We start from the raw sequence: 15,314 nt of genomic DNA, 5'->3' as shown, positions 1-15,314 counted from the left end.
GAATGAGAAGAAAATTCAGTATTAGAATGCATGGCCTATACCCACGAATCCTCTGCAAATAATATAAATGTCTTTGGGTTGAAAACTCAAATTCTGAGTAAAGAAAAGTAGCAAAAATAAGTATTTTAATGAAGACTGAGTTATTCTTTTCCTCTTTAAGAACTTAACATTGGTTTAATCTAGATACTGAATTTTTTAGAACAAAATTTTGCATTTAAGAGAGGGCCACAAATCCTACTTAGTTTCTTCTCCCAGACTTAATAATTGTTGAATATTCACAGCATGATAAGCATTAAACAAATATGCAGAAGGTATTTTCATTTATTAGCAAAGTGAAAATATCTGTATTATTTATTCCTGGTTTAAAGCTTCAACATCAGAAGTTAGTTTAAAGAGAAATTTGCCATTAAGAATATTATGTAACACTCTTCAGGTTGCCAGTTAAAACAAACCAAAGGAGAACATTTAAAAGTCAGCTTCTTAAAGTACTTTCTATTGCCAGGCAAAATATTTATCATCCACTTTAAAATCAAGTACATTTGGATTTAGGCCACAAAAATGTGGCTTTAAATAATCAAAAATAGAGAAGTGGTTTGGATCCTATATTTCTCATTTTAATTTCCAAGTTAAAAAATGTTGGAAAGAACATTTACCTCTGTAATTGTCTCATCAGTTGATTCAAAGCTTCTTGAAGGGGTGTCTGTTCTACTTCTAAAGTAAAGGAGAAAGGAAAAGAGTGTTTTCAAAAGGAAGATTCTAAACAGTATTGTTTAGCTGATTTCTTTCCATATGACTTATCTCATACTCATCATTAAATGTCTCATACAGAAATTTCATTTGTCTTACAAATATATTGAAGTACTAGAGTATCAATTCAAAATGGAAGCTACTTTAAAGCTCTTATGCAGTGACAGAAAATAGAAAACTTAAAAAAAAAAAAATTCAATTATACAGCTTTTAATCTTAAAAGCTAAAACCCAGTCACCTTCCCGGGCTACAACCCTTAAAATAATTTCAGCTTCCTCATTCAAGTAAGTTAATTCAGACTTATTCCAACCTTCTTGTTTGGCTAAAGAGCTTGTGAGAGGCTTCTCAGGAGGCAAGTCTAATCTTACAGGGGCCTGGCACTGGAGATCTTTCTCTGTCTCATTCTCCACACGGTCCCGATCTCGCTTCTTTTTATCCTCCTAAATGGAACAAAGGGAAACAATTTAGAAATACTTCAGAATTAATACCTTTAAAACAAATAATTTCAGTGAAAACAAAAACAAGACACTACTTAAAAGAAAATAGATTTCTAATAATGAAATCTTAATGTATTTTATTGCCATCTACTGGAAAAGGAGAGAATAACAGCTCCTGGGGGGGGGGGGCGGGTAGTGCTTCTATATCCCAGAAATAATCAATTAGAAAAATAATACTATTCACAAAAGAAAACATACCTAGGAATAAATCTAATAAAAGATGCCCAATACCTTTTGGGAAAAATTATGAAACATTACTGAGAGGTCACTGTGGAAGACCTGAATAAAGGAGATATACCATGTTCATGAATTGATAGTCAATTCTCTCCCAAGTAATCTACAAATACAATGTTATGATGGGGCGCCTGGGTGGCTCAGTCAGTTAAGCGACTGACTCTTAATTTCAGCTCAGGTCATGATCTCAGAGTTCGTGGGATCAGGTTCTGCAGTGGGCTCTGCACTGACAGTGCAAAGCCTGCCTGGGATTCTCCCTCTCCCTCTCTCTCTCTGCCCCTCCCCTGCCTGTGCACTCGCTCTCTCTCTCTCAACATTTAAAAATAAATAAATAAAATGTTATGTCAATCAAAATTGTAAGACAGAATTTCATGAAATTTGACAAACCAATCATATTATTTATCTTGAAGAGTGAATCATCAAGAATAATCCACACAGTTTTGAAAAAAGTCACAATAAGATGTGTTTTACCAGATAGTATTTGTAATACTAACTGGGGCAAACAGACCAATAGAGCAGATTGCAGAGTACAGAAACAGACTCATGCACATAGACAAGTCTTGGTATATCAGGGGTGGCATTATAAATCAAGGACAAAAGGGCAGTGCTGGCACAACTGGTTATCTACATGAAAAAGAAAATAAAATTAGATCTCTACCTCATCTTGTACACAAAAGGAAATTCCACACAGATTAAAGACTTAAATGTACAAAGCAAAGCTTTAAAATTTCAGATAAAAGTAAAGGATCTTTATGACCCAAGAGTAGAGAAGATTAGCTATCGACTGACATAAAGTACTTGAAACACAGAAAACTCGAGTATTAACAAAAACTGTGCAAAGAGCATTTATTCAGGTAAAAAGGCAGATAACCCAATAGAAAATGAGTAAAGGATATCACAGGTAATTCCCAGAAACCTGAAATATCAAAAAACATGCCAACTAACTCAAGCTGCCTAGAACTCTGGGGATTATAAATGTTTGAAACTACAAGGCATTTCCTAGCTCTCCATGTGACAAAAAATAAAATGCCTGAAAATGTCAAGTTTTGATGAAAACAGAGAAATAGGGCTCTCACACCTTGCAGATGGGTAGGTAAATAAGTACAACCATTAGGAGAACAATTAACAATATTTTAAGGCTGAAGATGCCTTTACCCTACTTCTCAGCTTTTCTACTCCTGGGCATATACCCTAGAGAAACTTCTCTACATGGAAGGCAGGTATAAGAATATTTACTGCCACATTCTGAAATAGTAAAAAATTATGAACAATCCAACGCCTACTAAAAGGAAAATGGATTGATAAATTATGACATTTACACAGCAGGTAAAATTTATAAGCTAAAGTTACACTGTATCAAGATGTAGAGTGTTCAGAACTATAATTTCTAGAGATAAAACTTGAGAATACTGTTACAATACTGGTTTTGTAGTTTGAAAATGTGTAAGTGTGTATTATTTACAGATGTATGTGGAAGTGGTAAAATTACAAAAACAAGTATGCAACTGATACACAGGACACTCACAATAATGGTGGTCTCCAGGGCAGAGAGAGAGGAGCAGAGGGAGAGGAATGGGATTCTGGAAGAATACACAGAAAGCTTCATCTGTATCTATATTCTAATTTTTCTTTTTCTTTCTTTCTTTCTTTCTTTCTTTCTTTCTTTCTTTCTTTCTTTCTTTCTTTTTCTTTTTTTCTTTTCTTTCTTTCTTGTCTTTCTTTCTCTCTCTCTTCCTCTCTTTCCCTTTCTTTCTCTCCCTTTTTTCTTTCTTTTCTTTCTCTTTCCCTCTCTCTCCTTTCTCTCTTTCTTTCTTTTTCTTTCTTTCTTTCAATATTTATTTGGAGAGAAAGAGCAGGCGAACAGGGGAAGGCAGAGAGAGGGGGAGGGAGAATCCCAAGCAGGCCCTGTGCTGTCAGCAGGGCTCCATCCCATGGCCCTGGGATCATGACCTGAGCCAAAATCAAAGGTCAGATGCTCAACCGACTGTGCCACCCAGGTGCCCCTATTTCTTTACAAAAACAAACAAAAAGCCAAAGCCAAAAACCAAAAAATCACGTAAAAGGTAAAAAAAAGCTAAAGCTGGATGGTTGGTATCCAGGTGCTAGTTTTATTATTGTGTTTTCTTTTTTTTTTAATTAAATTTTTACTGAAATTGTCTAAAAATGTCTACTTACGCCTTTGAGAATCAAGCTTCTTAATAGGATCTTATCAACTCCAAAACTATTTTCTTGGCTTATGTCCTAATTTATTGTCCTAGTATCCAGAGCAGTGGTTCTCAAAGTATGCTCCCTGACCAGCACCATCAGCATTATCTGGGAAGTTGCTAGAAGTGCAAATTGAGTGCCCATTACGGATCTCAAGCTTCAGTGTACAGCAGAATCATCTGAAGGTCTTGTTAAAACACTAATGTCTTGGCCCTGTTTCCGGGATTACCCATCCGGTAGGTCTAAGGTAGAGCCTATGAGTCTGCATTAATAACAAGTTTCCAGGCCTTGTGGGTGTTGCTGCTATAGGAATCACACTTTCAGGATCACTGATACAGAGCTTCTATTCTCAGGGTCCAAAGCATCTAATATAGAATATATGACTGGTTTCAAGGCTCCAGAGAAAAATGCTATATAAACTGTACTCATAGTGCTCTTGATCTCAGTTATCATCAAGTTGATTGGTGTCTATTTTTATGACTTCATGCCATACTCTAGAGCAGCAAATTTTGATTCTGGAAAGTTTTGTGGGTTTTTTGCCATCAATCAGAACAACTGGCATCAATCTTTTGTAGGCTGGAAAATTTCCTTCTGTTCAATGGAAAAAGACCCCCTAGAGACACAGATTCCTTCCTATGAAATGTAAATTGTGAAGTGAGGACAGTTGCAAGGCAATAAGCACTCTCCTAGGTGGAAAGAACCAGGGCTATAGTGCCAGGAATCTAGAGCAGGAGTTGGCAAACTTTTTTTGGTAGATGGCCAGACAGCATATAATTTAGCTTTGTGGTCCTAAGGTCCCAACTACTAACCTTTGCTGTTGTAGCGTGAAAGCAGCCTTACCCAATACATAAATGAATGGGTGTGGCCGTATTCCAACAAAACTTTATTTATAAACCCAGGTGCACTGGCCATGGTTTGCTGACCCATGGTCTATGGGCTCAAGTTCTAGCCCCAGCCTCATCCTTAACACACAGTGACCTTCTTAAGCAATTCACTTATTCTCATCAGGCCTCTCATCACCCACAAGATAGAGATTTAACTGTTGATTTTATCTATCTTAGAATCAATGGAATGGTGAAATGAGGTCAAGAAATAGAAAAGCTGAAAAAGTACCAAAGGATGGTACTACCTGGTCACTTTATCCTGTCAGCCTGGTCTACGTTAACCACCTTAATATTCAGAATGGCAAGAGAATATAACCTTCTGGGCTACAGTCCCAAAGAAAAAAAGAATACAAAAACCTATACTTGGAAAGTACCCTAAACTGCATGGATATTCAGTAACATGTTACTGCCAGACTAGGAATTAGGAGACCTGCCTTCTAGTTTACCAGAATGTGACCCTGAACAAGTTATCCCACTCACTCACTCAGTTTCACCCACAAAACAAGAGGCTTTGACCTCTACACTTCTCTCTCCACTTAAAATTCTGATTCCAACCTTCTAATTTTCTTCATGATTCAAAACATAGTTAAAGAATCTTACTGAGAACGTCCCTTACTAAAGTCACACAGATATGTAAAACCAAAAGTTAATACAGTTATGCTTAATAGGTAACGCATTTTGCCAATTACATACAGAAAACGACACAAAGATACTGGAGCCATTTAACTTTAGGTAGCCAAGGAAGAAGGGTTTACAGTTATAGTTTATAAATAGGCTCAGATTCTGGCTTTGCCACTTATTTGCCATGAAATTATGGATAAACTATATAATTTGGGGGAGGGGACTAATTTTCTTATCTTTGCAATACAATACATACCTCAGAAGATTGTTCTGAGGATGAAATAAGACAGTATATGTGAAATTTCAGCGAAGCACTTGCCCATATTGTACACTCATTCATTCATGCATTCAATAAAAAAATAAGATTCTACTGTATAGATAAACACTGGTGGATAACACACACACACAGCCCTGCCCTTAGGAAGCTGACAGTATAACAGCAGAGACACACATTAAACAACTCATTAAAAAGACCCAAACAGAATCCATGGAGAGAATAACTGTTGGGTGAATCTAATTTAGACTGGACAAGTGTGGGAAGACTTCTACGAGGAAGTAACATCTGAGCTGAAGTCTGAAGGACAGAATTTAGCCAGGCTGGGGGTGGAGGTGGGTGGGTGGAAACAGCATTCCAGGCAGAGGAAATATCCTGTGCACAAGAAGGTCCAGGCAGGAGAGAGGAACAGTGGCTATTTCTGTAACTACAAACACACTGTACTTAATTTCAGACTCTAATTTATTCACAACTCAATGGCAATTTATTAATTTGTGAATGACACTTCTGAAGCAAATCTTTGCTCATATTATTAATATTATAACACTCATTGCACTATAAACACATCTGCCTCTTCACTAGAGTTCCTTGTGGGCAGGGTCCCATGTCATTTTTAGTGCTGTACCTCCAAGCTCAACAATGCTTTATGCATAATACTTGCAGAATTAATTAATTACAGGAGGCAGCATGGAATGGGAATGTGAAAGCACACAAATTAACAGCTGAAGTCCTTAGTGATAAGTACTGTCTTTCAGCTACTTTTGGAAGGGATACAGATACAGATACAGAGATTTCTAGCTACACTCAAATAATGCTTCTAATCCGCAAAACAATTTTAGAATTTAACAGGTGATTTTGAATTTAATTGAAAAATCAGTCTTACTACCTCAAAGTGACACCTCATTTTTGGCCTTAGATTGAAGACAGCATGTGCTGCCTATTTAGTCTGTACCTCTGATGCCTTCCCCCGGCTCCCCAAGGGAAAACAAGAAACAATTTCCCCTGGACTCCCAGAACATACCTTTATTCATACCTCTACTAGAATTTACCAGGCCATGAAGTTTAGCTCTCCTTTCACATCTGATTCCCCAGCTCAACTCTGAGCTCCTCCTGTAGGGCAGGAACTGTATTTTATTTACCTTCATCATTTGAGTCTAATAACAGAGTCTGGCATGTAAGAGGTGCCTGGTAAATGTCTGTTGAGTAAATAAATGAATAAACAGCCTTTCCATCAGAGGAGCAACACTACTCTTACACTCATAACAGTCTTTCTTTCTCTAGAGGTGCCTGGCTGACTCATCGGGAAGAGCGTGTGACTCGTGATCTTGGGGTTGTGGGTTTGTGCCCCATTTTGGGTGCAGAGATTACTATAAATAAGTAGGGGCATGTAGGTGGCTCATTTGGAAGCACATTTGACTCGATCTCAGGATCATGAGTTCAAGCCCCATGCTGGGTGTGGAGCCTACTTAAACAAACAAACAAACAAACAAACAAACTTTAGGGGCACCAGGCTGGCTCAGTTGGAAGAGCATGTGACTCTTGTTATAGGAGTTGTAAGTTTAAGCCCCACAATGGGTACAGAAATTACTAAAAAAAATAAATAAAAATAAATAATAATAAACTTTTTTTTTTTTTTTTTTTTTTAAAGAGGACAACCTCCAGAGGAAACCAGAGTGGGAGGATTTTCTGCTGGGAGATCCTGGCTTTGGCAGATGTCATACTAAACAAATCAATGAGTTGTGTTTTGACAGAATTTCCATTTTGCTTAATGATTACAGTCATCCATTTTTTCTCTCTAGTTATAAGCTACCTCATCCTCTATGCCTTAGTTAACTCAGCAATAAAATGAGATACTAACAGCACCTACTCTACAGAGCTATTTGTAAGAATTAAAATAGTAAATGTAAAGAACTCAGAACTGTGCCTGGCATACAGTAAACGCTCGAATGTTAATTTTTTTTTTTTTGGTTGTTTTTTTATTTTGAGACAGAGAGAGAGAGAGAGAGAGAGAGAGAGAGAGAGAGAGAGGGCATGTGCACATGCAAGCAGGGGAAGGGCAGACAGAGAGAAAGAAAGAGATTGAGAATCCCAAGTGGACTCTGCACTGTCAGCACAGAGCCCAATGTGGGGCTTGAACTCATGGACTGTGAAACCATGACCTGAGCCGAGGCTGGATGCTTAACCAACTGAGCCACACAGGTGCCCCATGATTCCTTACCTGTAATCGTACAAGATGAAAAGAATATCCCTATATTACAATAATAGCTCAGAGTACATAGTTTATCCCATTGCTTGAACATGTAGTGTAACATCATTATATTCTGATTTTTCAAGACCAGCTCAAATGCAACCGCCTAAGCAAAATCTTCTTTGATTCCCCCCACCCAGCCCCAGGGACTCTCAAGAGACTCAGAACTAGAACGCCCCCTCTGTTAAGGGCACTGATTTTAATTTTCCATGTACTGTGAAGGGTGTGGAGGTCAGTGTCCATTTTAACAACTCTTTCACACTACAGACCTATTTAAGGGGCAGGGTTTGAGTTCCTGTTCTGGCACTGATTATGCAACTTTGAGCAAGTGACTAAGCTCTCTGAGCCTTAAGTTTTCTCATCTGTAAAAGAGAAGACAGGATGATCTGGCACTTCTACTTTTGGATATATATCCAAAAGAACTGAAAGCAAGTTCTCAAAGAGATACTTACATACTTGTGTTAACAACAGCATTATTTATAATAGCCAAGAAATAGAAGCAAACCAAAAATCCACTGACATTTAAAAATTTTTAATTTGAGAGAGAGAGCACGCAAGCGGGGGTGGTGGGGAGACAGGGAGAGGGAGGGGGAGGGAAGAGGGGGGAGGGGGAAGGGAGAGGGGGGAAGGGAGAGGGGGAAGGGAGAGGGAGGGGGAGAGAGAGGGAGGGAGAAGGAGAGGGAGAGAGGGAGAGAGAGGGAGGGAGAAGGAGAGGGAGAGAGAGGGAGGGAGAGGGAGGGAGGGAGGGAGAGGGGGAGAGGGAGGGAGAGGGAGAGGGAGAGAGAGGGGGGGGAGAGAGAGAGAGAGAGAGAGAGAGAGAGAGAGGGAGGGAGGGAGGGAGGGAGGGAGGGAATCTTAAGCAGGCTCCACACTCAGTGCAGAGCCCCATGCAGGGCTCAGCCCCACGACCCTGGGATCAAGACCTGAGCTGAAATCAAGGGTCAGATGCTGCACCAACTGAGCCACCCAGGCATCCCACAGAATTTTACTTATTGCCCCTCAGTTTTACTTCATTGTCCTCTCATGCTTATATTACTAGACCAAATGATAGGAGCATTTATTCATCAGCTGTTATTTTATTTAAAGTTTATTTATCTTGAGAGAGGGAGAGACAGTGTGTGTATGCATGAGAGGGGGAAAGGCAGAGAGAGAGGGAGGGAAGGAGAATCCCAAGCAGACTCCACACTGTGGAGTCACAAACTGGGAGATCATGACCTGAGCTGAAATTAAGAGTTAGATGCTTAACTGACTGAGCCAGGTGCCTTATATATTTTTTATATGATGTGGAAATTGGAAATAAAGGACTTGCAAATGTAAAGCTGAATCTTTAGGAAATACATTAAGAGTTATGCCAGCACACAAATTCTTTGCCAATCACTCAGCATTCGAATGCTCAGGGGGGAAAAACTAGCCAACACACTTTCAGAGGGGTGGTATCTAGATCATGGCCCGATTAAAACAAAGGGATGTTGTACTCGTAATGTTCTGGCTGGTATTAAATGCCACTGTGCTACACAGAGAAATACTATCGATCGTAACTGCTTGGCCATTTTAAACTAATATAACCAGGGCCTTTCCTACTCAAGAGAAGAAACTCATTTAACTCCAACACTTTTGAAAAATTATAGGGTTTTATGTTGTAAGTGTGTGTGCTTCCCCCAAACTTTACCTTTTCCTTTTCTTCCCTAAGTAACAGATTCCTGATCTTTATTAGGGTACAAAGCCCCACCTCCTTCTCCAACTAAAAGACATTTCCCAGCCTCCCTAGCAGCTAGGGTGGCCATGTGGTTAAGTTGTAGCTGATGAAACACAGAAGTTATGTATGCCTTTCAGAAAAACGCTTTAAAATGGCAAGTTTTATCCTTTCCCTGCATCCTTCCTTCTTCCTGCCACAAAGAATGGCCAGAAGAATCACCAGTCCCTTAGAACCACACATACCCCAGCCCCTTCCAGGCCCATGTCTGTTACACAGCTGCTTCTCCCCAAGAAGAGACCAGAGGCAACTGCTGTTCCTAAAATTCCCTAGAGATCCAGAACGTAGCTCACAGAGGAGCGTCCGGAAGTCTCCCTTCCTAGACAACACTAGTAAAAGAACCCCCTCCCCCATCCCTGGTCTGACCTGCAAAGAAAGGATGGCCCAAACAGCCTCTACAGAACCAATGACACCCCAGAGAATCTGGAATGTCCCATGGTCTCTGAGTCCTGGGGAAACGGGACCTTGGGCAAATTCACTTCACTTCTGAGTTTCCACATTACCTTTTATAAAACGGAAACCAACCTACTTGTCCTATTCTGCAGGGTGTTACGTCCAAGTAAGACTATGGATGCAAAAGCATCTTAATTTACAAGGTAATCGAAATATAATGAGGGCTAATGACATTTCGAGCCACAGTCAAGAAAGGGCAGAGTGGCTGGAACACAGGGGGAGAATTTCAGGAACTTATCCTGAAGATATCCTTACAAAAGTATACAAAGATTTGTGTACATGAGGCTCAATGAAGCTTTATTTGTAACATTTAAATGTAGTATCAAATAAAATATGGTACATCAATATAACAAAATACTACGCAGTTAATAATAAAAGGAATGAGACAAATGATAAAAGAAGAAATGAAGAACACGAGTGTATCAGCTGGCATTATGGTGCCAGAACTAAAATCAGAAGTGGTTAAAAGGGGTGACCTCAACTTCCAGTTAAATGAGATGAACAAAGTACAGACGAGATGACAGGGGATGAAAGATACCCACACATTTGGGAGATGAAAGGCAAGTGTAGGAGCGTGCAGATCACAGAAAGCAAGAGACCTCCTGCATGCAGAAGTGGACAGCTAGAGAAAAGTTCTCCAGCTGAGAAACCTGGAAAAGCTCACACTTGGAGACATAAGGAACCAGAGTCTCCAGACAGCATACCAGCCAGAAGTGGGGAGAGATGCTGGACTGAATGCAGAGCACTGGGTGGTAGGACCTTCAGTCCCCTTCCCTGGCTGGCCCCCAAAATACCAGCAGCCAGGTAAAATCCTTGTCCAAGAAGGGACTTTTCTCTGGAGAACAGACATTTGGGGGTTCCCCAATGAAATGATCAGGTCTTTGTTTAGTGACTCTACAGCTAGAAAACTAAATACAAAGTATTTATTCATACTTTAATTAAGTACTTTAATTAAAGTATTTATTAATCAGCCCTTTTGTGCTTCACACTGAAATACAGACTAGGAAGGCACAACAGGTATCTAAGGGATGCCGTTAACATAAAAGGAAGAGACCAAGAAAATAAACTGAAGAACTGGAGGTACAAAGCAAGGAGCAAAAGAAAACTTAAAAGGAAAAAAAAATATCCTCAGAGAAAAAAAAGAAGATACTGCATAGAAAAATAAGAACAGGGTGCTATAAAAACAAGGACAACTAGGGGTGCCGGCGTGGCTCAGTTGGTTAAGTGTTGGGACTTCAGTTCAGGTCATAATGTCACGGTTCATGAGTTCGAGCCCCACACAGGGCTTGCTGCTGTTCGCGCAGAGCCCGCCGCAGATCCTCTGTTCCCCTCTCTCTCTGCCCCTCCCTCCGCTCACACCTGCTCTCTCAAAAATGAATAAACATCTATTATTTTTTAAAAAAGGACAATTAGAGAACAAGATGCTTTTAAAATTCTAGGACACAATAATTCTCAATCTGGCATTCCATGCGGAGTCAAACCATCCATCTATGTGAGACTATAGGATGGCAGAATAAAGATATTCAAACACATAAGGACTTCCAAAACCTACCTCCTATGAATGGTTTCTTAGGAACTTCCTAGAGTTAAGAATCCACCAGAATAAGGGAGCAAATCAAGAAGGCGTGGGATCCAGGAAAGAAGCAAAGGAGGATCCCAGAAGGCCTAGAGGACTCAACCAGACTAGACAGGGCAGGAGGGCACGGAGGGCTCCAAGATAGATGTCTCAAGAAAAGGAGAAGTGTTTGACCACGTGAAAAACAGAAATCAGACGGGTTTCATAAATCTGTCAGTTTGGGAAGATTTGGTACACAATAACCAAACGAATGAAAGCAATTAACAAGAGACCAAGTTCGGCTCTATGTTTGCTATACTTGTCACCAGTGAGAAACAATTAAACACTGAATACTGATTTAAGCAACAACCGTGATACATCCACGCTGGAAGAATGGAGGAAGGGAAATCGGGGGTGTGAAGCGGTATTGGACTGCTGACTTAAGTTCTCACCTTCTGTAACTTATCAGTAAAAGACGTACTGATAAGTCAGGAAATAACATAAACTACATTTAAAAAAGGACACAAGGGGCGCCTGGGTGGCGCAGTCGGTTAAGCGTCCGACTTCAGCTCAGGTCACGATCTCGCGGTCCGTGAGTTCGAGCCCCGCGTCGGGCTCTGGGCTGATGGCTCGGAGCCTGGAGCCTGTTTCCGATTCTGTGTCTCCCTCTCTCTCTGCCCCTCACCCGTTCATGCTCTGTCTCTCTCTGTCCCAAAAATAAATAAACGTTGAAAAAAAAATTTAATTTAAAAAAAAAAAAAGGACACAAATACCCAAAGGAAAAAAACTAAAACATTTTGGAAATAAAACTCTCCACTGGAGCAGGAGACTGCTTTTGTGTAAAAGCTCTGAAGTACTCTTGACTTTTAAAAACTATGTTCACTGGGGCACCTGGGGGGCTCAGTCAATTAAGCGTCGACTTCGGCTCAGGTCACGATCTCACGGTCTGTGGGTTCAGGCCTGGCGTCGGGCTCTGTGTTGACAGCTCAGAGCCTGGAGCCTGCTTGAGATTCTGTGTCTCCCTCTCTCTCTCAAAAATAAATGAACATTAAAAAAAAAAAATTAAAAACTATGTTCATAAACTACTTTACAAATAAAAAAACCCAGCTTGTTACCTTTTTTTTAAGTAATTTTTTTGAGTGTTTATTTTTGAGAGAGAGACAGAGACAGAGTGCAAGCGGGGGAGGGGCAGAGAGCGAGGGAGACACAGAATTGGAAGCAGGCTTCAGGCTCTGAGCCCGACGTGGGGCTCGAACTCACAAGCTGCTGCCTGAGTCAGACGCCTGACTGAGACACCCAGGTGCCCTCCAACTGGTTATCTCTAGTGGGAGGGGCTGTATGAGGGACCAGGGTGAGGAAAAATTTCCTTTTTATTTTATTTTTTTTTAACATTTATTTATTTTTGAGACAGAGAGAGACACAGCATGAACGGGGGAGGGGCAGAGAGAGAGGGAGACACAGAATCGGAAGCAGGCTCCAGGCTCTGAGCCATCAGCCCAGAGCCCGACGCGGGGCTCGAACTCGCGGACTGCGAGATCGTGACCTGAGCTGAAGTCGGACGCTTAACCGACTGAGCCACCCAGGCGCCCCAAAATTTCCTCCTTTTTGTTCACTCTGTATTGTTTGAATTTCTTAAAAAAAAAAAAATCACATGCACATAATAGTTTTTATAACTTAGCAAAAGAAAACATTATATAGTTCTATATATTGTCACAATCCAGCCAAAGGCAATTAAAAACTGAGGCAGAAAATAACGGATTTAGGAAATTCTAAACAGAGGGTCTCTAAGATTTAGTGACTTATCAAGGTATTTAATCACATGGAATAGAACACTTCCGTTATGTATATACACATAAAAGTTATAAAACTAATTTATAGAAATCTATCTTCAAGGTACAGTAACTGATTTAATAAACCACTCAGTGACCGGTTAAATCTGGGAAGTGCAGAAGTCTAGGCTAATTCCGGGCATGTTTGCCGAGCCTGTGAACCAAGACAGCGGCTACTTTCCCTCCCTTTTCTGTGAACTGCAGATGGTTAGGAAAATGCCAATTTTTACCACTGGTGTCACGTCCCTTAAAGGTCTCTGATCAGATTTCCTCTTCAACGGATTCACGTTTTAAGATGAAAGCTGCTCATTATATATCTGGCATTACAGTATTTACTTCGGAGCAAAATCCCGTTCACTTTTGAAACGACTATTGTTGTTGACAAACCTGAGGCTGCTTCGAGCACGACTTCCACTTTTCCTAGATGGGCAAATGCTCTTTGACGCGGCTCTTGAAAATCAGGACTCAGCTGTGAGTGTAACTAAGTATAAACAAATCAAGAGTTGCTGAAACTCCCAAATGATTCATGTTTCTAGGCTGCCCTGCTCTTCCTCAAAACAAGACAGCCGTAAAGGCGTTTCAGCGTCTCACCAGACACGGAGAGAATCAAGTTAGGTTGGCAGCGGGAGGCGGGAACTCTTAAAAAGTGGCACCAGCAGCAGAGCCGAAGCACCGCAGCCACGTTTACCTTTACTCGTCTCCGTTTTCTCCCCTTTTCTTCTCCTGGAACCTGCTTCTCTCCTTTCTTCCTCTTTTTCCGCTTTCTGTCCTTGTGTTTGTCATGATCGTTTTTGTCCTCGAAGAGGCTTGAGTCGTGCCCCGAGCTGCCCGTGGAGAGCTCGGTGACTTCGTTCCCTCCCACTTTGAGGACCAGCTTCAAGGGCTTCTCTACATACTCTTAAAACAAAAGGACAGAGCCTCGATTACGGGCGGGACGCGCCGGCCAGCATCCACGATGCAGAGGCACCGCGGGCAGGGGGACGGGCAGGGGGAGAAGGGGGAGCCACTGCCGGGGCGGCTTTGGGCGCGCAGTGGGCGCCCCGCGAAGCACCTGTTGACTGACGGACACTCGCCGAATGTGTGCCCCGAACGCTGCGGGCCTCTGGGGGCCGTCTCACACCTCCCAACAAGAGCCCCGCCGGAGGGGGGGGGGGTCAGGGGTCCCGGGTTCGAATGCCGCCCCCGCCTGGGAGGGGTCTGCGCGGCCTCCCGCGGGCCGCGCCCCCTTCGCGGGTCCCCGGCCTGCCCGTGGGAGGTGCGGCCCCCCGCCCGCCTCGGGAGCTCGAGGGTGGTCTCGAAGGAGCGAGAACCCTCCCCCCCCCCGCCACATACACACTCCCCAGAGCCGCCGCCCCCCACCGCGGCCAGCTCCTCACCCTCGTAGAGGTGTTTGTCCGACTTGTGCTTCTTGTGCTTCTTGCCCATGTCGGACCGGGCCCCGGTGCCCGCCCCCCGCGCCAGGCCCAGGCCGTGCGGCGCCGCTTCCGGTCCGGGCCAGGCGAGCGGAGGGCGGGAGCGGGGCCCGCGAGACCCCGCGCCCCGAGGCAGGGGGGCGGCGTGCGCCGGGCGGCGCGAGGCCCCTCACGAGAAGACTGCGCGCGAGACCCGGCCGGAGCCCGAGAGCGGCGGCGAGGCGGCGAGCGGCCGGCGTTGAGGCGGGAGAGAGGGTCCGCGGAGCGCGCAGGGTGCTGCTGGCTGCCCGTGGCGGCTCCTGGCGGCTGGAGGTGGCGCCGCAGCCCGCGCCCCGGGGGCGGGGCTGGGGGCGGGGCCGGGGGCGGGGCGGTGTCCACGGCTCAGAGTCTCCCTCCCTTCCTGTCCTTTCTCTTTTTCCCTCTTTTCCCGTCTCTTCCTTCCATCTCTCTTTCTTCCCTCCCTCCTTTATCTCTGTTTCTCTCTCCACTTCTCTCTCTCTTCTTCTCTCTCGCTTCCTCTCTCTTTCCCTCTTCTCGCCTCTCTTCCTCCCTTCCCTCTGTGTCTCTTCCCTTCCTCCCTTCTCTCCTTTCTCTGTCTCTCT

The 15,314-nt window shown here is 42.9% G+C and overlaps 1 protein-coding gene across 2 annotated transcripts in view; it reads right to left on the bottom strand.

Annotated features, from left to right (window-relative positions):
* The window catches only part of BRD7 (bromodomain containing 7), a 37,837-nt gene extending 22,862 nt beyond the window's left edge, over positions 1 to 14,975 (bottom strand). Inside the window, exons 1-4 of one of the 2 annotated variants that reach the window (XM_027044488.2) lie at positions 14,677 to 14,975; positions 13,989 to 14,197; positions 1,058 to 1,187; positions 654 to 711 (exon numbers count right to left, since the gene is read on the bottom strand). In XM_027044488.2, coding sequence (XP_026900289.1) covers positions 654 to 711; positions 1,058 to 1,187; positions 13,989 to 14,197; positions 14,677 to 14,725 — 446 coding nt within the window. In that variant the 5' untranslated portion in view covers positions 14,726 to 14,975. The remainder of the gene's footprint in view (positions 1 to 653; positions 712 to 1,057; positions 1,188 to 13,988; positions 14,198 to 14,676) is intronic. The other variant, XM_027044491.2, reaches the window with a different exon arrangement.
* Positions 14,976 to 15,314: the final 339 nt, after the last annotated feature.

This window comes from Acinonyx jubatus, chromosome E2, assembly GCF_027475565.1.
Source record: "Acinonyx jubatus isolate Ajub_Pintada_27869175 chromosome E2, VMU_Ajub_asm_v1.0, whole genome shotgun sequence".
Taxonomy (NCBI): domain Eukaryota; kingdom Metazoa; phylum Chordata; class Mammalia; order Carnivora; family Felidae; genus Acinonyx; species Acinonyx jubatus.
Note: the sequence above shows the minus strand (reverse complement) of the source record. Positions and strands in the feature narration are given on the sequence as shown.